Source organism: Somniosus microcephalus, chromosome 7 (genome assembly GCF_052327205.1).
Source record: "Somniosus microcephalus isolate GS21.2 chromosome 7, FLI_Smic_1.0, whole genome shotgun sequence".
NCBI lineage: Eukaryota > Metazoa > Chordata > Chondrichthyes > Squaliformes > Somniosidae > Somniosus > Somniosus microcephalus.
In genome coordinates, this window is record NC_140993.1 from 123,567,210 (window position 1) to 123,589,559 (window position 22,350).

Here is a 22,350-nt window from a genome sequence, read left to right on the forward strand (position 1 = left end):
CAATTCATGAAACCTAGCAGTTAAACAGAGGCGGGGACTGCTGTATCCAGGAGATAAGTGGCTTTATACCTACCTCCTGGATCCAGGGTGCTGACCATACCCACCCGCGATCGGAGACCCCCCACGAGGCCTCCAATCACCTTCCCAGGCCTTCCCGCACACCCGGCCTCCCCCACAACGACGATGATGAGGCCGGTCATGATCCTGTGGGAAACCCAGCCTCGCAGGTTTCCCGCCTGCCTTGGAGGCCCCCTGCCCCCAAGCTGCCTAACTGGGCAAAATTCCGGCTAATGTGTCTGTGGTGAAATGTATCAATATGGAAGGGAAAAGTGTGAAACCATCATGTATAATAAAGAGATCTGTCAATTTGCTCGACAGTGTTTAATTAGTGTTTTATGGAAGATAATGTGTACACTCAATTACCTTACATCACCATTACCAATTATGCTGGAGATTTGTACAAAGACTGGACTGCCCATACTGAAATATAGGAACTACGAACCAGTAACAGAAGGCTTGAGGCCTTAACTCTCCCTATGGCAAGTTGTCCTTAGCAGCTTCAATATTGAGGGTAGCGTTGAGTGGAAGTAGAGTCTTCAGAGTGAGGGAAATGATGAGTCACTGAATGGAACTTGGAGAGTCTTCAGAATGAGAAAAAGAAATAGGATTGCGCGCAACTGATTTATGGAGCAGAATCTCACCTGTGACTGGAACAATTGCCTTTTCAATCTATGTATGGTACGCACTTAAAATGGAGAGGAGAAGTTAAATAAAAGTGGAGTTAAAACAAAGGCCCTGAAATTCTTGGGGCTGAAGATGGTGGGAAGCCTGATTTCTGCCCATGGCGGCCAGGAATTTGGGGTGGAACCTGGCTTCACCATAATTCTGCCCAATTTACTGCAGCCCTTTAGATTCCTGTGGGGTAGGTGCATGGTGGATCTACATCAAGGAGGCATAACTAGCAGAGTTCCCAGGCTTTCTTGGGAAATTCCATCCAGGATGCCTCCTGATATGTCTGTTGATAGCAGGCAATTGTACCATTACAGGCCTAGTAGAGGCCCCAAACCTTTCCTAGAATAAGGTAATCAATCTCAGAGCAGATTAATTGAGCTAGCCCTGAAAGCACAATAACTCTGCTAGGAGTGAAGATTCTTTCTTCAGATATTTTCTGCGGCCTAGAAGGATCTGAGACCACCACAAGCAGGATAAATGTGGGCATATTGAGGCAAATATTGCTGAAGTGCCCTTACATGTGCCCTTTCACTTATCTGATTATCTGATGAGAGTGGTCGGGCTGTCACACTTACACTGATGGAATGGACTCCCAAGAATTTCAGGGCCAAATACTTTAAAAGGTACAGAAATGTATTGTTAATAAAACAAAGACTCCTAAAATATTTAAATTCATTTAGAAAATATGACATTTACTTACAGCTGCTCCAGTGACACGAGCCCTTTAAATGCTTGCCTGTCAATTGCACGAATGTTATTCTTGTACAGGTAGCTGAAAATTAATCAGAAATGGAACCAAAGAAACATTGGTACAGAAGAACCTGTTTGGTCAATTTCAGTGCCAGTTCACCTGCCATTAGCTACTGTAATTCCATTTCTCTGCCCTTTCCCCATTTCCTTTAATATTTTTCTCCACAAGTCTCTATCTAATTCCCTCTAATTCTCAGCATCCTTATTCTGACCCTCAGAAGCCCTCTTCCACCCATAGCTCTATATTTATTCCACATTGCAAAGTGAAGCTGTGCAATATATCACAAATCACAATGATTTGTGACAGGTTCGCTGGTCTGTATTTTAGGAAGTTCCCAGGCCTAGTCAGGCAATTGTATCTCTGCTTTACCATTCGTAAGGCATCTTTTATGATAGTTTTTGTTGCTGCATGGACCCCATTATACCTGTCTTCAGCAGGTGTATGTGAACGCCACACTGCTATTGTAAGCTAGGGATGTAGTGGGTAACCTTGGTCTCAAAGGAGCTAACATTGCACTTTTTCCTCAGGATAAAACAGAAGAACAATGGATTATTGTAAAATAAAGGTGTCATAACTACGGATAGCAAAATATGCACTAACCAGCACAATCCATGCAAATAGACACAAACTAGCCACACATTGTTAACTGGGAAGCCCTGTGATGAAAGCACCACTATTGCGGGCAGGACTTGCAAAGCTATGTCTATACAATTAATGATACCATGGAATTTGAGAAATACTGTAATCTGGGTAAACCTGGGGCTCTCTTCTACTGTTTCTAGTCGTCCATTCGAAAGTGATGGAGTTGTTTGTTCTGGCAAACAATGCAACAATCATCTGCTTTATAATTGAATGGACCAGATTGGCTGATGTTGCTAATATGCCCTATAGCAGCCTGGAGGGAGCCTGAGGCAATCATTTTAAGGACAGCAGTGACCTTTACAGCAACTGAAGTTGTTGGTTTCAGGACATGCCAGCACATGTCAGGCATCCAGTCTTCCGCCTTAGAGCACCGTACAAGCTCCAGAGATGCAGCTAGCAGTAGCTTCCTCTCAGTCCCCAAGTTGCCATGAGAGGAAGGCCAATTCAGTCCCACAACACCTGTAGCACAGAAGCACCCAACCACCTCTCATGAGGTACACTGAGGATGAGCACTAGACATAAAATAGGAGAAAGAAAGGCATGTTTAGATACCCAGCGGTAGCACGGTATAAGGAGAGAGTGGCTCATGTTCACTTTTCACTTGCTTGTAATAACAACTTGCATTTATTTAATGCTTTTAAAGTAGGAAAAACATCCCAAGATGCTTCATAGAGGCTGATGCACCTCAATAACTTCAAGACTCGAAGTTAGCAGAATAAAACAAGGCTTTTATTAGCAAAGAAAAGATGCCGGTGTCTGCACCTAGCTTCACCTAGCATGCTGCTGTTCTACTGCAAGACAAGCCTGGACTTGTCTTAAGTAGGGCCAGGTATGGGCGGAGCCGACACACAAAGGGGGCGGTGCCCTATACACAATACAAGGTACAAACACCGGAGCAGGCAATACAATATATACAGTTAACTACAGAGTCTGATGAATGGCATATTTCATCACATTCACCCCTTCTACAGATTTAGTCTGTCCGGGGGTGTAATAGTCCTCTGTGACCGACGTAACGGTTGCGGTGCCGGGGGTGCCGGCTGGGTGTCCCAGGTAGTCTCCTGGGTCTCTGCTGGGGGCGCCACCGGGGTTGTTGAAGGAGTAGGTGGTGGGGGGGTAGGTGGTGGGGGTACCGTTGGCTGGTGTTCTTCCGGGGGTGATGAAAGAATAGTGGGTGGAGTGGGTGGGTAATAGTTGTTGTGGTTGTTGTTGTTGTAGTCGTTGTCGTTGTTGCTGTTGTTACCGGCTGGGGCGAGGTCTTTTATGGACACAGTGTCCTCCCGTCCGTCGGCGTGCCGGACATACGCATATTGTGGGTTGGCGTGGAGCAGGTGCACTGGCTCCACGAGAGGGTCCGTCTTGTGACCCCTCACATGCTTTCGCAGAAGTACCGGACCTGGGGTGGAGAGCCATGACGGTATGGATACGCCTGAGGTGGATTTCCGGGGAAACACAAACATTAGCTCAATGGCGTGGCATTAGTGGCGGTACACAATAGTGACCGTATTGAGTGGAGCACATCTGGGAGGACTTCCTGCCAGCGGGAGATAGGGAGGCCCTTGGTCCTTAGAGTTAGGGTGACTGCCCTCCATACTGTCCCGTTCTCTCGCTCCACCTGACCGTTACCCCGGGGGTTGTAGCTGGTGGTACGGCTCGTGGCAATCCCCTTGGACAGCATGTACTGGCGTAGCTCTTCACTCATGAAGGCCGCCCCCCTATCCGTGTGGATATAGCTTGGCATACCGAACAGGCAGAACAGGCTGCTGAGGCATTTAATGACCGTGGCGCTGGTCATGTCTGGGCAGGGGAAGGCGAATGGGAACCGGGAGTATTCATCCACAATGTTCAGGAAGTAAACATTGCGGTCGACGGACGGGAGGGGGCCCTTGAAATCTAAGCTAAGCCGCTCAAAGGGCCGTGTAGCTTTGATTAGGTGGGCTCTATCAGGGCGGTAGAACTGAGGCTTGCACTCAGCGCAAGTGCGGCAGTTCCTGGTCAGGGACCGAACTTCCTCAATCGAGTAGGGTAAGTTGCGGGACTTTATGAAGTGGAACATCCGTGTGACCCCTGGGTGGCAGAGGTCGTTGTGGAGGGTCTGTAGCCGATCCCCGGTGGCGTTGGCACACATCCCTCATGAGAGGGCGTCGGGGGATTCGTTAAGGGCCCCCGGCCGGTATATGATGTCGTACTCGAAGGTGGAGAGCTCCATCCGCCACCTAAGAATCTTATCATTTTTAATCTTCCCCCTCTGTTTATTATTGAACATAAACGCTACCGACTGCTGGTCGGTAAGTAGGGTGAAGCGTTTGCCGGCTAGGTAGTGCCGCCAGTGGCGCACTGCCTCCACGATGGCTTGGGCCTCCTTTTCCACGGAGGAGTGTCTGATCTCGGGGCCCCTGGAGGGTCCTCAAGAAGAAAGCTACGGGCTGCCCTGCCTGGTTGAGGGTGGCCGCCAAGGCAAAGTCAGGCGCATCACTTTCCACTTGAAAGGGAGTGTTCTCGTCCACTGCCTGTTGCGTGGCCCGCTCAATATCCTGCTTAATGCTTTTGAAGGCAGCATAGGCCTCAGCAGAGAGCGGGAAAGAGGATGCTTTCAAGAGGGGACGGGCTTTATCGGAGTAGTTAGGGACCCATTGGGCATAATACGAGAATAACCCCAGGCACCTTTTCAGGGCTTTGGGAGTGTTGGGCAGGGGCAGCTCCCGTAGGGGGCGCAATCAGTCGGGGTCTGGTCCGATTTCCCCATTCTCCACCACGCTGCCTAGTATGCAGAGGCGCGTGGTGTTGAATGGGGAAATCACTTGTCCTCGTTGTAGGTGAGGTTGAGTTTTTGTGCGGTTTTCAGAAACCTCGCGAGGTTTGAGTCGTGGTCCTGTTGGTTGTGGCCGCAGATGGTGACGTTGTCGAGATAGGGGAAGGTTGCCTGCAAGTGGTGGTCATCGACCATGCGGTCCATCTCCCTCTGAAAGACCGAGACCCCATTCGTCACCCCAAAGGGGACTCTGAGGAACTGGTAGAGGCGTCCGTTTGCCTCGAAGGCGGTGTACGAACGGTCCTCTGGTCTGATAGGGAGCTGGTGGTACGCTGACTTGAGGTCGATGGTGGAGAACACCCGGTATTGGGCGATTTGGTTCACCATCTCGGATATGCGGGGTAGCGGGTAGGCGTCTAGTTGGGTATAGATGTTGACTGTTTGACTAAAGTCAATCACCATCCGCTTCTTCTCGCTACCCCTCACCACCACCACTTGGGCGCGCCACGGGCTGTTGCTGCGTTCAATAATGCGCTCCCTCAGGAGCCTGTCTACCTCGGTCGCGATAAACCGCCTGTCCTCCCAGCTGTACCTCCTGCTTTTGGTCGCTATTGGCCGGCAGTTAGGGGTAAGGTTCGCGAATAGCGAAGGCGGCTTTACCTTCAGGGTAGCCAGACCGCACACTGTGAGGGGCGGCTGGGTCCCACCGAAATTGAGCGTGATGCTTTGGTGGTGGCACTGAAAATCCAGGCCCAAGATCACACTCACACATAAATACTTCATAATTAACAGTTTATAATTATTATATACAGTGTCTTTAACGGACAATCGTACCGCGCAGTAACCCGCAATAGTTGATATCTGGGTTTTGTCGGCCATAGAGATCCTGCCGTGAGTAGGGACTATAGTTAGCGAGAGTCGTTGTACCAGATCAGGGTGAATGAAGCTCTCTGTGCTCCTGCTGTCAATTAAACATTTAACCTTGCACCCGTTTACCTCGATGTCCACCATCGATTTGGATAGTGGGTGCGGTCTGGGCTGGTCCACTGTGATCGACGCCACTGTAGGGCTGATGCGCTATCAATTCTAATGAGAGGCTGAGCAGAGTTCAGAACGACAGGCTTTTATTAACTACTGAATTGCACTTCAGACAGATCAGGACTATGCCTCTAGTGGATGACCGAATGCCTGGAGCTGCCATGCGGCCGTCCTTATACTCGGTAGCCGAGGGCGGAGTCAGCTGAGGCATAGTCAGACATAACAGTTAAACAAGAGTGAACGACAACAACAACAACAACAACAAGTGAACACAGTGAACTACAGTGGTTTACCACAAGGGCCCTGATCGGGACAAGATGGTGTGCCACACGAGGCCGGGTAAGATGGCGTCCACGCTGTCTGCTCGCGAGATGGTGGACCCCACGAGGTCGGACAAGATGGTGTCCAAGATGGCCGCTCCCACGGCGCGCACGTGGCGGTGGCGGTTTTGCCTGCGGGGTTCCCTCTGCACACCTTCCCAAAGTGCCCCTTCTTACCGCACTTAAAGCAGGTGGTGCCTTTCGCCGGGCACAGGTTCCTGGTGTGCTTCGGCTGCCCGCAGAAGTAGCATTTGGGGCCCCGATGCGTTGCGGCGGTCGTAGGGCTTCTGGGGGGAGAGCAGGGCCCCGACGGTGTTGGGCTACCGGGCGGGGAAGCAGAGGCGGCGTGGGCCGCGCGGCCTGCCGAGTAGGAGTCAGAATTCTTCTGAGCCACATCCAACGATCGCGCTGTGTCCACAGCCTGTGTCAGATCTAGGCCCGTTTTCTCTAGCAGTCTCTGCCGGATGTAATTAGAGCTAAGGCCTGTGATAAAGGCATCCCGAATCAGCTCGTCTGTGTATACCGTGGCTTTCACGTCTTTGCATTTGCAGTCTTTGCCAAGCACTTTTAGGGTGACTGGAAAGTCCTCCAGCGACTCTCCGGGTCGCTGTGTGCAGGTAGCAAGCAGGTGCCTGGCGTACACCTCGTTGGTAGGCCACTGATAGTGGGCCTTTAGAATGTTGCAGGCATCCAGGTAGGTGGCGGCGTCTTGTATGAGTGGAAAAACCCGGTGGCTTACCCGATTTTGCAGGATCCCGAGTTTCACATCTCCGGTGGCTTTAGAGGCTGTGACGGCTTCGGAGTTGGCCATAAAGAATTCCAAGCACTGGAACCAGTGTCCAAACCATGCCGATGCACCCGAAGCATGCGGGTCCAAATCCAAGCGTTCCGGTTTCAAAAGTTGATCCATCGTTAAAAGTTTGCTAATAAAATTGATGCGCCTCAATAACTTCAAGACTCGAAGTTAGCAGAATAAAACAAGGCTTTTATTAGCAAAGAAAAGATGCCGGTGTCTGCACCTAGCTTCACCTAGCGTGCTGCTGTTCTACTGCAAGACAAGCCTGGACTTGTCTTAAGTAGGGCCAGGTATGGGTGGAGCCGACACACAAAGGGGGCGGTGCCCTATACACAATACAAGGTACAAACACCAGAGCAGGCAATACAATATATACAGTTAACTACAGAGTCTGATGAATGGCATATTTCATCACAGAGGCATAATTTAAAAATGGACACTGAGGCAAAGAAGGAGGCATTAGGAGGGTGAGCAAAATCTTAGTCAAACAGGTGGAGGGGGTGGGGGTTGTAGGGCTGGAGGAGCCTACAGAGATAGAGGGGCGATCACACTGCTGGGAGTGTACTACAGACCAAAACAGTGAGAGGGAGATAGAAGAACAAATATGTAGACAAATTTCTGAGAAGTGCAAAAATTACAGGGCAGTAATAGTAGGGGATTTCAACTACCCCAATATTAACTGGGATAAAATTAGTGTGAAGGGTACAGAGGGTGCGGAACTCCTAAAATGCATCCAGGAGAACTTTTTTAGCCAGTATGTAGCAAGCCCAATAAGGGAGGGGCGGTTCTGGACTTAGTTTTAGGGAATGAAGATGGGCAGGTAGAAGGCGTATCAGTGGGGGAGCATTTTGGTGCTAGTGACCATAATTCTGTTAGATTTAAGGTAGTTATGGAAAAGGACAAGGATAGACGAGGAATAAAAATTCTAAATTGGGGAAAAGCAAATTTTGCTAAGCTCAGAGGGGATTTAGCCATAGTGGACTGGAAACATCTACTTGAAGGTAAATCAGTGTAACTGCAGTGGGAGGCATTCAAGGAGGAGATCCGGAGGGTTAAGACCAAATATGTGCCCTTAAAGAAAAAAGGTGGGACTAACCAATCTAGAGCCCCCTGGATGTCTAGGGACATACAGGGTAGGATAAAGAAAAAAAGGGAGGCATATGATAGATACCGAGGGCTAAATACTCCAGAATCTTTAGAGGAGTACAGAAAGTGCAGGGGTGCAATTAAAAAGAATATTAGGAAAGCAAAGAGAGAGCATGAAAAATTCTTGGCAAGTAAAATCAAGGAAAACCCAAAGATGTTTCATAAATATATTAAGAGTAAGAGGATAACTAAAGAAAGGGCAGGGCCTATTAGAGATCACGAGGGTAATCTGTGTGTGGAGGCAGGAGACATTGGTAGGGTTCTTAATTAATACTTTGCATCTGTTTTCATAAAGGAGAGGGGCGAAGCAGACATTGCTATCAGTGGGGAGGAGTGTGAAATATTAGATGAAATAAACATAGTGAGAGAGGAAGTATTAAGGGGTTTAGCAGCTTTAAAAGTGGATAAATCCCCAGGCCCGGATGAAATGTATCCCTCTCTGGCATCAGGTGTGGTGCCGGAGGACTGCTAATGTGGTACCCTAGTTTAAAAAGAGAGAAAAGGATAGTCCAAGTATTTACAGACCAGTCAGCCTAACCTCGGTGGTGGGATAATTATTGGAAAGAATTCTGAAAGACAGGATATATCTTCATTTAGAAAGACACGGATTAATCAAGGATAATCAGCACGGATTTGTTAAGGGAAGGTCGTGTCTAACAAACTTGATTGAATTTTTTGAGGACGTAACAAGGAGGATAGATGAGGGTAGAGCATTTGATGTAGTATATATGGACTTTAGCAAGGCTTTTGATAAGATTCCACATGGCAGACTGGTCACAAAGTTAAAAGCCCATGGAATCCAGGGCAAAATGTCAAGTTGGATTCAAAACTGGCTCGGAGACAGGAAGCAGAGGGTAATGGTTGATGGGTGTTTTTGTGACTGGAAGGCTGTTTCCAGTGGGTTTCTGCAGGGCTCAGTACTAGGTCCCTTGCTTTTTGTGGTATATATCAATGATCTAGACTTGACTATAGGAGGCATGATTAAGAAGTTTGCAGATGATACTAAAATCGGCTTTGTGGTTGATACTGAAGAAGGAAGCTGTAGACTGCAGGAAGATATCAATAAATTGGCCAGGTGGGCAGAACAGTGGCAAATGAAATTCAATCAGAGAAGTATGAGGTAATGCATTTGGGGAGGGCTAACAAGGAAAGGGAATACACATTAGCCCAGAAATTTGGGTCCCCACGGGTGAGTACGCGCTGGGTACTCACCCATAGGCCCAACGAAAGTGCCGGTTTCGTGCATGCACTGCGCATGCGCGGGAAACCGGAACTTCCGTTCCCTTAAAGGAAGGGCTTCAGAGGTCAAATGCGTGCGCCGGCGAGGCAGTGCGTGCGCCTGGAACTTACGTTTTTTTCCAGGTTTCTCCGGGAGGGTAAGTCTCCAGCAGTTACACTTTTAAAAAGCAGGTGCAAGGCCTGCTTTTAACAAGGTAAGTGGTGAATTAATTAAAATTAAAACCTTTTTTCTACAGGTTTATTATTTTTAAATACTTTAAAGAAAGGTAAGTTTATTTTTAGCCCTGTTAGAAAATGTAATTAATTTTTTCAAAAATTTAAATTATTGTTTCAAATAGTTATTTTATGTAATTTATAGTTATTTTAAAAATGTGATGTTTTTTTAAATTTATTTGAAGTGTTAGTTATGTTTTGGGGCTTATAGACCTAGAAATTCAGTTTGGGGCGGCCAGCTCGCTCGCGCCCAGAAAGTACCGCTGCGCGCGGAGCCACTTGCGCCCGCCGGAAATTCAGTTTCAGCGCCCCAACTCGAAGGCGGCCGCTATTCAAGGGTTTCGGCACCCCCGCTTGGGGCGCTGAAACTGAATATCGGCACGTTAGGTGCCGCAGCGCCACCCGCTGCGGAGCGGCAGGCTGCGGTACTGCAGGCCTTCCTCCCTCTCTTAAGGGGGAGCTGCCTGCAACAGCGAGATCGCCGCTCACTAGTGCTGGCAAATGAGCCTGGCACCACGGAGAAGTGCCGGGCTCCCGGAAAACAGCCAGCAATGCCGCGGGGGGGGGGTGGAGGAGGCCGGGGAAGGAGGTGCGGGCAGGCGGCCGCTGAAAAAGCGGCCGACCGCACCTCCGCCTTAACTCGCCCCACTAACGCTACAGGACGGCCCCGTTTTCTGATCGCTGTTTGCGGCCGCTGCGGAAGAGGCGGCCGCAACTAAATATGGCGGTCGAGCCGGTAGCGGGGCGGTAGCAGGGCACTGCGCACACCGATGACGTCATCGGTGGCGGCGCAGCGCTACTGGCTAACGCCGCCATTACCGCAGCGCTGAATATCGGCGAAAGCTCAGCAAGTGGGGCAAAAGCCCTCTTTGGGCGAAAACTGGGCGCAAAGCCTACTGAATTTCTAGCCCATAGTCTTTATAGTTTTGACAGCTCTTCCTGTCAATTATATGAATGGGCATTTCCCTGCTACCATTGGCTCTCCATGGCCCACGTGATCCCAGGGGACGCTTCGAACTAACTGCGCCCCTGGGATGCGCAAGCACTGCGCGCCGGCTGTTGGAGGAGGCCCAGGATTGGAATCCCATGCGGGCCCACAGCACAACAGCCGGCGCACTAGGTAAGTGCAGGTCGGGGGCTTGCACCCGCGGGAAGCCTCCGACCCGAATTTCTGGGCCATTAAATGGTAGGACACTGAGTAGTGTAGAGGAACAAAGGGACCTTGGAGTGCATGTCCACAGATCCCTGAAGGTAGCAGGCCAGGTAGATAAGGTGGTTAAGAAGGCATACGGAATGCTTGACTTTATTAGCCGTGGCATAGAATACAAGAGCAGGGGGGTTATGCTTCAACTGTATAAAACACTAGTTAGGCATCCGCTAGAGTACTGCGTGCAGTCCTGGTCAGCACATTACAGGAAAGATGTGATTGCACTAGAGAGGATACAGAGGAGATTTACAAGGATGTTGCCGGAAGTAGAGCATCTTAGCTATGAGGAAAGACTGGATAGGCTGGGTCTGTTTTCCTTGGAACAGAGAAGGCTAAGGGGAGACCTTATTGAGGTGTATAAAATTATGAGGGGCATAGATAAAGTGGATAGAAAGGACCTATTTCCCTTAGCAGAGGAGTCAAAAACCAGGGGGCATAGATTTAAAGTAATTGGTGGAAGGTTCAGAGGGGATTTGAGGGGATATCAGAGGGTTGTGGGGGTCTGGAACTCACTGCCTGAAAGGGTGGTAGAGGCAGGAACCCTAACCACATTTTAAAAGTACTTGGATGTGCACTTGGGATGCTCTAACCTGCAGGGCTACGGACCAAGAGCTGGGAAGTGGGATTAGGCTAGATAGCTCTTTGTTGACTGGCGCAAACATGATGGGCCGAAATGGCCTCCTTCCGTGCTGTAACTTTCTATGATTCTATGATTCTAGTGAGGGCAAGGTCTATTAACAGATTTAAACATATGTATAATAATTTTAAATTTGAGATAATGGAGGGCAAGTAGCCAATATAGATTAGGGAAGACAGAGGTGCTAGGTGAGCAGAGTTTTCCATCAGTTGAAGTTTACAGATGGTGGAGAATGGGAGGCCAGCCTGGAGAGCTCTGAATAGAAACTCAGTTCAGGGTCGAATAGGGTGAGCTTGTGTACAATAAAAACAGAAAATGCTGGAAATACTCAGCAGGTCAGGCAGCCTCTGTGGAGAGAGAAAGAGAGTTAACGTTTCAGGTCGATGACCCTTCATCAGAACTTGTCAGAGCTTGTGTACAGTCTGGTTTGGCCTGAGACAGTGTTGGGGAAGGGGATGGAGTTGGAGACAAGACTACAGAGTTTGTGGCGTGGCCAAAGGCGATGGCTTCAGTCTTCCAAATGTTATGCTGTAAGAAATTGCAACTCATTCAAGACTGAATATCAGACAAGCAATCTGCCAGCACAGCAGTTGTGAAGAGATTGAGCTGGGTGTCATCAGTGCACATGTGGAAGCTGACCCAATATCTGTGGATGGTATTGCCAAAAAGCTGCATGCAGATGAGAAAGACAAGGGGGCCAACGATGGATCCTTGGAAGAGTCCTGCAGTAATGGTGTGGGAGAGGAAGGGAAACCATTACTGAATGTGCTCTGGCTATGATTAAATAGAGAAGAATGGAACCAATCAAGGAAAGTCTACCAAGTTGAGAATGGAGGAGAAGCAACGGATGATGATGATGTGGTTGATCATGTCAACTGCTGCAGAGACATCAAGGAGTACAAGTAGGAATAATGCACCACCATCATAGTAACAGAGAATCACAGAATCACAGAATCACAGAAACCCCACAGTGCAGATAGAGGCCATTTCGGCCCATCGAGCCTGCACCGACACATATCCCACCCTATCCCCGTAACCCCTACACCAACACATATCCCACCCTATCCCCGTAACCCCACGTATTTAATCCCCCTAACACTAAGGGTCAATTTATCATAGCCAATCAACCTAACCCGCACATCTTTGGACTGTGGGAGGAAACCGGAGCACCCGGAGGAAACCCACGCAAACACGGGGAGAATGTGCAAACTCCACACAGACAGTCACCCGAGGCGGGATTCGAACCCGGGTCCCTGGCGCTGTGAGGCAACAGTGCTAACCACTATGCCACCGTGCTGCTGTCAATCATGATTTTGGTTAGGGCAATTTATGGGTTGTGGGAGTGATGGAAACCTACTTAAAGAAATTCAAATGGAGTTGCTGGTGAAATGAGCATGGATTTAAGAAATGACAACACATTCAAGGGCTTTGGAGAGGAAAGAGAGGTTGGAGATAGGATGGTAATTTGCAAAGACAGAGGGTTCAAGGATGTTCTTTTTTTAAAGAGTGGGGTGATGATGTTGGATTTGAAAGGGACAGAACAGTGCTTAAGGAGAAGAAACCATTTACAAAGTCAGCTAACATGGAGACCAGAAAGAGAAGTTAGGTGATAAGCAATTTAGTGTAAATAGGGTCAAGGTAGCAGGAAGCAAGTTTCATGAACAAAATTTTCTTGAAAGGGCATGGAAGAAAATGGAAGGGAAGTAGAGGGAGACAGGGGTGATTAAAGCCGAGGATAGGATGCCCTGGGGAATACTTGGCTTGGTGGGCAAGGGACTGGGGAATGCAGCATAGGCAGCTGAATGGATAGACTCGATCTTGGTGAAAATAAAGTCCATGACATATATCGCCATTCCTTTCATTACTGGGCCAAAAGTCTGGACTTCCCTACCAAACATTATTGTGGGAGCACCACAAGGACTGCATCTGTATTTAAATGGCTGTATGCAGTTAAAGCGCTGAACAGATTCTTGGCAGAAGTACTGAAATGTTTGGTGAAACAAAAGGGAAAAGGCTGATGTAGGACTACTGCTGTCATAAATTAGAGAAAGGAGGGATGCAATAGTTGGAGTACAAGGGAAGATGTCATCAGATGCAGCAGCCATGCCATGCGGAAGGAGGTGGCTGTGGCTGTGAACACCTTGCAATCTGCAATCCCAAAGGCCCCCTTGCAGTGTCAGAAGAAAGTTAATAACCTCAGTAAGTCAGCAAGGCAAGAATGTTTTCAGATGGATAACAGGGCAGAGAACTGAATCACAAAGAGGAAGATGGGTATTCTCCAGCACAACACTCAAGAAATGCCCTTTGAGGTATCCAATGGCATCTTGTTGCTTGTCCCAAAGCAAAGTCACCTGGTGGCAGTCATGTTAAGCATCCTATAACGCATGCTAGCACATTGAAGTCACACAACTTAGGTACTTGCTCACTTACATCTATCATTACTACCATTCATTCCATGAATCCTTACTGACTCTGACTGCACTTCCTCAGTATGTCCTGAAACACCATGGAATTTATACCGGGTCCTGAGGAACCCTGATCTATTCAGACCTTGTCAGAAATTCCTGGCACTGCAAAAGCGTAATTGACAACTTACACCCTCCTCCAAATCAGAAATGTTGGGGCCGATGATTCTGGTGCTGATCAGGCAAGGGAATTATCTGCAGAAGGCAGTAAACTGGGTTTGAATAGTTAAATTGTGGAGATTAAGTTATTCTGGTGTTTTGCTTGATAACCTTTGGAGGTCAGGATGAGATACATCCTATGATAAGCAACATCATATATAGTTTCTGGAAGAAGCAGGCATGTTGGATAAATGCCTTGTCTTGTTCTCTGCTTTAGTTTCTAACATTGAAGTGATCAAAGGAAACATAACTGCTTTAATGAACCATTGAACCATTGAAAATGCTGGAATGGCCAAATATGAGGGAAGCACATGCTTCCCATAGCATCAGCCAGAAAACCTAATTGATTCATTACAAATTAACCAAAATAGGGAGGTCCCATCATGAATCATACCACAGGAACTGGCTTCAAAGAAGAATGAAACAAAGGAACATTAAGAAAGTGAGACTATGAGTAGAACATTAAATATATGGTGAGATCATCATACCTAACAAAATACAAGCTTACCAAATGATGGAACAAAGATCATACTGGGCAGTATGGCTCCAATCAAACATTCAAAATCTAGAAATCATTAAAGAAGTTTGTATACCAATAAATCAAAGTGAGCTGGAGGGAGGTAATCAGAGCCCTGGTCTCAGCAAAGCAGCTGGATGTAGCATGTCAGTGGCCTGGTCAGGGGGAGAATCAGAAGGTTGGCCACAGAAGGGGAATAGCAGAGAAGAAACATGGAACTTTAGGGAAATAAAAGAAACCACAAGGGGGAATAACTGGTCTGGTCACTATAGCCCTGATTTTAACCAAACCCGCCCAGTGGGAGATGGGCAGATTCAGGTTGGATGCCCTTTTTCCACCCGCCCAATTTTATGCCCCATTGGAGTCAATGGAGTGTAAATTGGCTAGGGCGCAAAACAGGCATATTGCCCAAACCCAACAGGCAGGTTAGGATAAAATCAGGTTTATGTGTAGTGACATTGTAAACACATTTGCCTGGAATATCCGTGAGGGTTCTCTTACGTGTGATTGGAGGAATCCCCAGGGATACACCGCAAAAGGCTAAAAAGGTAAAGCAGGCGATCAGGAGAACCCAGTGGAAATTCAGAGCAATTAGTTTTGAATGCATGTATGATGTCTTTACCCAGAGGACAAGCAGAATCAGAAAAATATAGCAGGGGATAAGCAAAGATACGATGAAGAGGAAAGACAGAAGCAACTTGAGGGAAAACAATAAATTATAAATATTATGATATAACTTCAGATTTTAAAAGATTGGTATGTAAACTTGCAAAACAATTAAAATACTATGGAGTTAGTTTTGCTGTTTCTGTGCTTTCTACCTTGTTTCACTTACACTCATGCATATAAGCTACATAGGAACCCAATACAATTCCAACGGCCCAGTAGGCAGAGCATGCACTGTGTAAGCATCACTCAGTCAAACCTGTTGGGCAAGAGGAAGCGGCCCGAAAAGGGGAGTGTTAAAAATATGTTTGTGCATCCAGGAGGAGCAAAAGTGATCCTCCAGGTTCCATATGAATAATTTGGGCCGCTGTCATCCCCGGGCTTTTCCCCATCCATAGTTGCATCCCACGCAGATCCACTTTACTGCCAGCCGGGTTGGGCCCCGGGTCGCCTGATATTACACTGGTCTGGAGCTGGCAAACTGGAGAGTGGTGTCCATATGGTGGCCATAGCTTACCAGCAGCATGATAATGAGGCCCAGCCCTCAAAATAGACCGGACCTCCTGCCAGCATAATCGGCCAGCCAACTATCACGCTTTGCTTGTCGATAGTTAAAATCAACCCAATTACCAAACTATGGGGCATTGAAATAGGTGGATGGGAGCCAACAAGTATAATTACATTAGCATTCAAAATTCAGCACTTACAGGTATTTCAAGTTGTCCAAGTCCTCGAATGCTTTCCTTGGTATTCTTTTGATTTGGTTATTGTTCAATAATCTGTATATATAAAAAAAAAATCTTGATTTTCACAGCAAATATTGTGCCAACCATGAGCGAGTTTTTCTTTATGAAGAACAGGTTTATGTTAAATATAGTACATGGAAGAAATCTTCCCCTTATTCAGTAAAACAGTAGAATTAGTGTACATTTTCTGAATCCATGCCAGCAGTGAGTACCTCATCCACTGCTACTGCATATTGGAAAATTGCAGGATCCGAAGTACTCACTGCTGGTGTGAACTCCAAAATGTAATCTTAAGAATTAACTTGGGGATTAGGTTATATTTGTACATAAAGCCTCAGATACTGATGACGTTACATCCAGTGCCAATAACTCTCAATGAATGTCTGCTGACACCTGAATTGTCTCCCACCAATACAAATTAATATTTTATTATCAGACACAAACAATACTTTGCTATGAAGGACAGAGTGGCATAGATCTTCAACTTGCCAGCCTATTACAGAAACCAGCTGACTTTCATTTCAAGTTTAACGCCCAGGAGGCAAGATGAATATCTACCCGACCATGTCTTGTAATATCAGACTAGTAGGAAAGCAAGCACTAAGCACTCTTTAAAAAAAAGCCCTATGGTGAGACACACTCTCCAATATTTGAGCTATCAATTTGCTGTGTTCCCAATGACTTGTTCATTCAAGGATAGAGTAGGTTGAACCAAATCTTTCTTGGCACTTGAAGATTGCATATCCAAAAAAATCTCAACTCTCTCTTTTCTTTTATTGCCATCATGAATTCCTTCCACTGAACTGCGAGTATGTACAATAGTTACAGGATTTTTTGTTTAGACTGGTAGTTGACCCACAGCCAATTGGACGGTGGAAATAGTGAAATTGGTGACCATCTCTCAAGAAATTTAATTGCAGATATAGACAATTTTCTGCCATTTTACTCCATGAAAGTGCTTCAGTAGCTGAACTGATTTAACCACATGTGCAGTACTGCCACCCTACAAGTTATTTTTCTCTTTCCCCCTCAAACCCTGAAAACAGGGATATGGTAGCATCGTAGTTATGTTACTGGACTAGTAATCCAGAGGCCTGGACTAATGATCTGAGAGACTTGAGTTCAACTCTGACCACAGCAGCATGGGGGAATTTTAATTCAATTAATTAAATAAATCTGGAATAAAAAAACTAGTATTGGTAATGGTGACCACGAAACTATAGGATTGTCATAAAAACCCATCTGGTTCACTAATGTCCTTTAGGGAAGGAAATCTGCCGTCCTTGCCTGGTCTGGCCTATATGTGACTCCAGACCCACAGCAATGTGGTTTACTCTTAACTGCCACTTATTCAGGAAGGAGGCTCACCACCGCCTTCTCAAGGACAATAAATGCTGGCCTTGCTGGCGATGCCCACATTAATTTTAAAAAAATGTCTATTGAGGCATGAGAAGGCAGGTGCTGTTGCAATTAGCATTGGTATGAGCAATTTATGTCATTGTGGTAGGAATCACACTCATTAGCAATTAATATCAGTGCCTAAAATGGGAACAGGAAGGTACTACACAGCAGAATGTTGTCCTCATTTAACATTTAATTTATCCTGGCCAACATTCCTTCCTCCGTCAACACCATCAGACACAGATTAACTGGTCATTTATTTCATTTGCTATTTGTAGGACCATACTGTGCGCAAACTGGCTGTAGCATTTGCTGACATAACGATAACGACTACACTTCAAAAAGTATTTCATTGGATGTGAAGTATTTTAAGATATCCTGAGGACATGCTGAGGCACTATGTCAATGCAAGTTCTTTCCTTCTTAATTTGCTAAACTGGAGAAATGGGGGATGAATTTCCATCTTCAGTAGGAGTGCAAAACGGGCTGTAGCGGATTGGCTGTCCATTTTCCTTTCCGTCCGTTACCACCCATTTTATGCTGCAGCCAACATTGAAAGTTCAACCTAATGTTAACCAATTGTTGCTCCCCATCTTCTCTCCCCATCACTTGAAATAATTAGATGAAAGAAGCAATTTTAATGCACACAAGGGACATAAACCATATCATAGAGTCATAGGCCTAGAAATTCACTGGCCTTAGCGCCGCTTTTGAGGCGCTAGAGGGCCTAGCGGCGAAGTTATGGCCAGTTTTGAAATTGACAGGGGCCCTAAATCGGCGTTAGGCCGGTAGCGCTGCGCCGGCACCGATGACGTCATCGGTGTGCGCAGCGTCCCGGTTGCCATGGTAACCCGCCCGAACTCGGAAATTGAGTTGCGGCCGCCTCGCCCGTGGCAGCCGCAAGCAACGTTCTGGCAGAGGTGCCTTACAGAACGTTGCGCCGGCGCATTAAAGGCCCCGCGGCGGCCGGCCACTTTCCCGCCGCCCGCCTGGCCACAGCTCCCTCCCCGGACTTCCCCCCCCGCCCCCCCCGGAACAGAAGCAAGCCCGGCACTTGTCCGAGGTGCCGGGCTCATTTTTAAAAAGATTATCGCGGGCCGCGGCCGGGTGCAGGCAGCTCCTCCTTAAGGGAAGGAGGAGGCCTGCACTTCCCGAACCTGCCGCACCGCAGCGGGCGCCGCAGCGCCGGAATAGCGCCGAAATTCAGCGCATAGCGCCAGTTTTCAGGCGCTAACAGCTTTCAGCAGCGCCGGCAGCCGTTTGGGCGCAGAAGTAGTGAATTTTTGGCCCGCCCAGCGCGACTTAGCTCCGGCACTAACTTCCGGCGCTAAAGCCGTCGCTGCGCCAAAACCCAATTTCTAGGCCATAGAGTCTTAGGCCTAGAAATTCACTGGCCTTAGCGCCGCTTTTGAGGCGCTAGAGGGCCTAGCGGCGAAGTTATGGCCAGTTTTGAAATTGACAGGGGCCCTAAATCGGCGTTAGGCCGGTAGCGCTGCGCCGGCACCGATGACGTCATCGGTGTGCGCAGCATCCCGGTTGCCATGGTAACCCGCCCGAACTCGGAAATTGAGTTGCGGCCGCCTCGCCCGTGGCAGCCGCAAGCAACGTTCTGGCAGAGGTGCCTTACAGAACGTTGCGCCGGCGCATTAAAGGCCCCGCGGCGGCCGGCCACTTTCCCGCCGCCCGCCTGGCCACAGCTCCCTCCCCGGACTTCCCCCCCCGCCCCCCCCGGAACAGAAGCAAGCCCGGCACTTGTCCGAGGTGCCGGGCTCATTTTTAAAAAGATTATCGCGGGCCGCGGCCGGGTGCAGGCAGCTCCTCCTTAAGGGAAGGAGGAGGCCTGCACTTCCCGAACCTGCCGCACCGCAGCGGGCGCCGCAGCGCCGGAATAGCGCCGAAATTCAGCGCATAGCGCCAGTTTTCAGGCGCTAACAGCTTTCAGCAGCGCCGGCAGCCGTTTGGGCGCAGAAGTAGTGAATTTTTGGCCCGCCCAGCGCGACTTAGCTCCGGCACTAACTTCCGGCGCTAAAGCCGTCGCTGCGCCAAAACCCAATTTCTAGGCCATAGAGTCTTAGGCCTAGAAATTCACTGGCCTTAGCGCCGCTTTTGAGGCGCTAGAGGGCCTAGCGGCGAAGTTATGGCCAGTTTTGAAATTGACAGGGGCCCTAAATCGGCGTTAGGCCGGTAGCGCTGCGCCGGCACCGATGACGTCATCGGTGTGCGCAGCATCCCGGTTGCCATGGTAACCTGCCCGAACTCGGAAATTGAGTTGCGGCCGCCTCGCCCGTGGCAGCCGCAAGCAACGTTCTGGCAGAGGTGCCTTACAGAACGTTGCGCCGGCGCATTAAAGGCCCCGCGGCGGCCGGCCGCTTTCCCGCCGCCCGCCTGGCCGCAGCTCCCTCCCCGGACTTCCCCCCCCACCGCCCCCCGGAACAGAAGCAAGCCCGGCACTTGTCCGAGGTGCCGGGCTCATTTTTAAAAAGATTATCGCGGGCCACGGCCGGGTGCAGGCAGCTCCTCCTTAAGGGAAGGAGGAGGCCTGCACTTCCCGAACCTGCCGCACCGCAGCGGGCGCCGCAGCGCCGGAATAGCGCCGAAATTCAGCGCATAGCGCCAGTTTTCAGGCGCTAACAGCTTTCAGCAGCGCCGGCAGCCGTTTGGGCGCAGAAGTAGTGAATTTTTGGCCCGCCCAGCGCGACTTAGCTCCGGCACTAACTTCCGGCGCTAAAGCCGTCGCTGCGCCAAAACCCAATTTCTAGGCCATAGAGTTTTACAGCACAGAAAGAGGCCCTTCGGCCCATCGTGTCTGCGCCGCCCATCCATCCCTGTCCAGTCTAATCCCATTTTCCAGCATTTGGTCCATAGCCTTGTATGCAATGGCATTTCAAGTGCTCATCCAAATGCTTCTTGAATGTTGTGAGGGTTCCTGCCTCTACCACCCTTTTAGGCATTGAGTTCCACATTCCAACCACCCTCTGGGTGAAAAAGTTCCTCCTCAAATCCCCTCTAAATCTCCTGCCCCTTACCCTGAATCTATGCCCCCTTGTTATTGACCCCCCTACTAAGGGGAAAAGTTCCTCTTTGTCTACCCTATCTATGCCCCTCATCATTTTGTACACCTCAATCAGGTCCCCCCTCAGCCTTCTTTGCTCCAAGGAAAACAACCCCAGCCTGTTTAGTCTTTCTTCATAGCTGAGGCGCTCCATCCCAGGTAACATCCTGGTGAATCTTCTCTGCACCCTCTCCAAAGCAATCACATCCTTCCTATAGTGAGGCGACCAGAACTGCACACAGTACTCCAGCTGTGGCCTCACCAGCATTTTGTACAGCTCCATCATAACCTCCCTGCTCTTATATTCTATGCCTCGGCTAATGAAGGCAAGTATCCCATATGCCTTTTTAACCACCTTATCTACCTGTTCCGCTGCCTTCAGGGATCTATGTACATGTACACCAAGGTCCCTCTGACCCTCTGTACTTCCTAGGGTCCTACCACTCATTGTGTATTCCCTTGCCTTATTTGTCCGTCCAAAATGCATCACCTCGCACTTTTCAGGGTTAAATTCCATTTGCCACTTTTCCGCCCATCTGACCAACCCGTTTATATCGTCCTGTAGCCTGAGGCTTTCCTCCTCGCAATTTACCACCCCACCAATTTTCGTGTCATCTGCGAACTTACTGATCATACCTTTTACATCCTCATCCAAATCATTTATGTAGATCACAAACAACAAGGGACCCAGCACCGATCCCTGAGGTACCCCACTGGACACAGGCTTCCAGTCACAAAAGCAACCTTCGACCATCACCCTCTGCCTCCTGCCACTCAGCCAGTTTAGGATCCAACGCGCCAAGGCTCCCTGGATCCCATGGGCTCTTACCTTCTTGACCAGTCTCCTATGCGGGACTTTGTCAAAAGCTTTACTGAAGTCCATGTAAACCACATCCACAGCATTTCCCTCATCCACCCCCCTAGTCACCCCCTCGAAAAATTCAATCAGATTTGTCAGACATGATTTACCCTTGACAAAGCCATGCTGACTATCCCCGATTAATCCTTGCCTCTCCAAGTGGAGACTAATTTTGTCCCTCAGAATTTTTTCCAATAATTTCCCTACCACAGATGTTAGGCTCACTGGCCTGTAATTCCCTGGTTTATCCCTGCTACCCTTCTTGTATAATGGTACTACATTAGCTGTTCTCCAGTCCTCTGGTACATCCCCTGTGGCCAGAGAGGTTCTGAAAATTTGTGTCAGAGCCCCTGCAATCTCCTCATTTGCCTCCCACAGCAGCCTGGGATACATCTCGTCCGGGCCTGGGGATTTATCCACTTTTTGGCCTGCTAAAACCGCTAGCACCTCCTCCCTCTCGATGCTAATATGTTCAAGTATGTCACAGTCCCCTTGCCCGATTTCTATGTCTGCATCGTCTTTCTCCATAGTGAACACAGATGCAAAAAATTCATTTAAAACCCCGCCTACATCATCTGGCTCTACACACAGATTGCCACTTTGGTCCCTAATGGGCCCTACCCTTTCCCTGGTTATCCTCTTGCCCTTAATATACTTATAAAACATCTTAGGATTTTCCTTTATTTTGCTCACCAGTGTTATTTCATGGCCCCTCCTCGCCCTCCTAATTTCTTTTTTAAGTATGCCCCTGCACTTTTTATACTCCTCCAGGGCTTCTTCCGTCTTTAGTCTTTTGTAACTGCCAAAAGCCCCCCTTTTATTTCTAATGCATTTTTGTATATCCCTTGTCATCCAAGGTTCCCTTTGCTTGTTGGTCCCACCCTTGACCTTTACAGGAACATGTTGGCGTTGTACTCTCTCTATTTCCCTTCTGAAAGTCTCCCACTGTTTTGATGTGGATTTTCCTAAAAGTAGCTGCTCCCAGTCCACTTTGGCCAGATCCTGCCTTATC

General features: G+C 48.5%; 1 protein-coding gene across 1 annotated transcript in view; it reads right to left on the reverse strand.

Annotated features, from left to right (window-relative positions):
- Positions 1-22,350, reverse strand: part of LOC147114870 (peroxidasin homolog) — a 1,146,739-nt gene that overhangs the window by 582,069 nt on the left and 542,320 nt on the right. Inside the window, exons 3-4 of the mRNA XM_085992898.1 lie at positions 15,988-16,059; positions 1,433-1,504 (exon numbers count right to left, since the gene is read on the reverse strand). Of these exons, the coding sequence (XP_085849024.1) occupies positions 1,433-1,504; positions 15,988-16,059 (144 nt within the window). The remainder of the gene's footprint in view (positions 1-1,432; positions 1,505-15,987; positions 16,060-22,350) is intronic.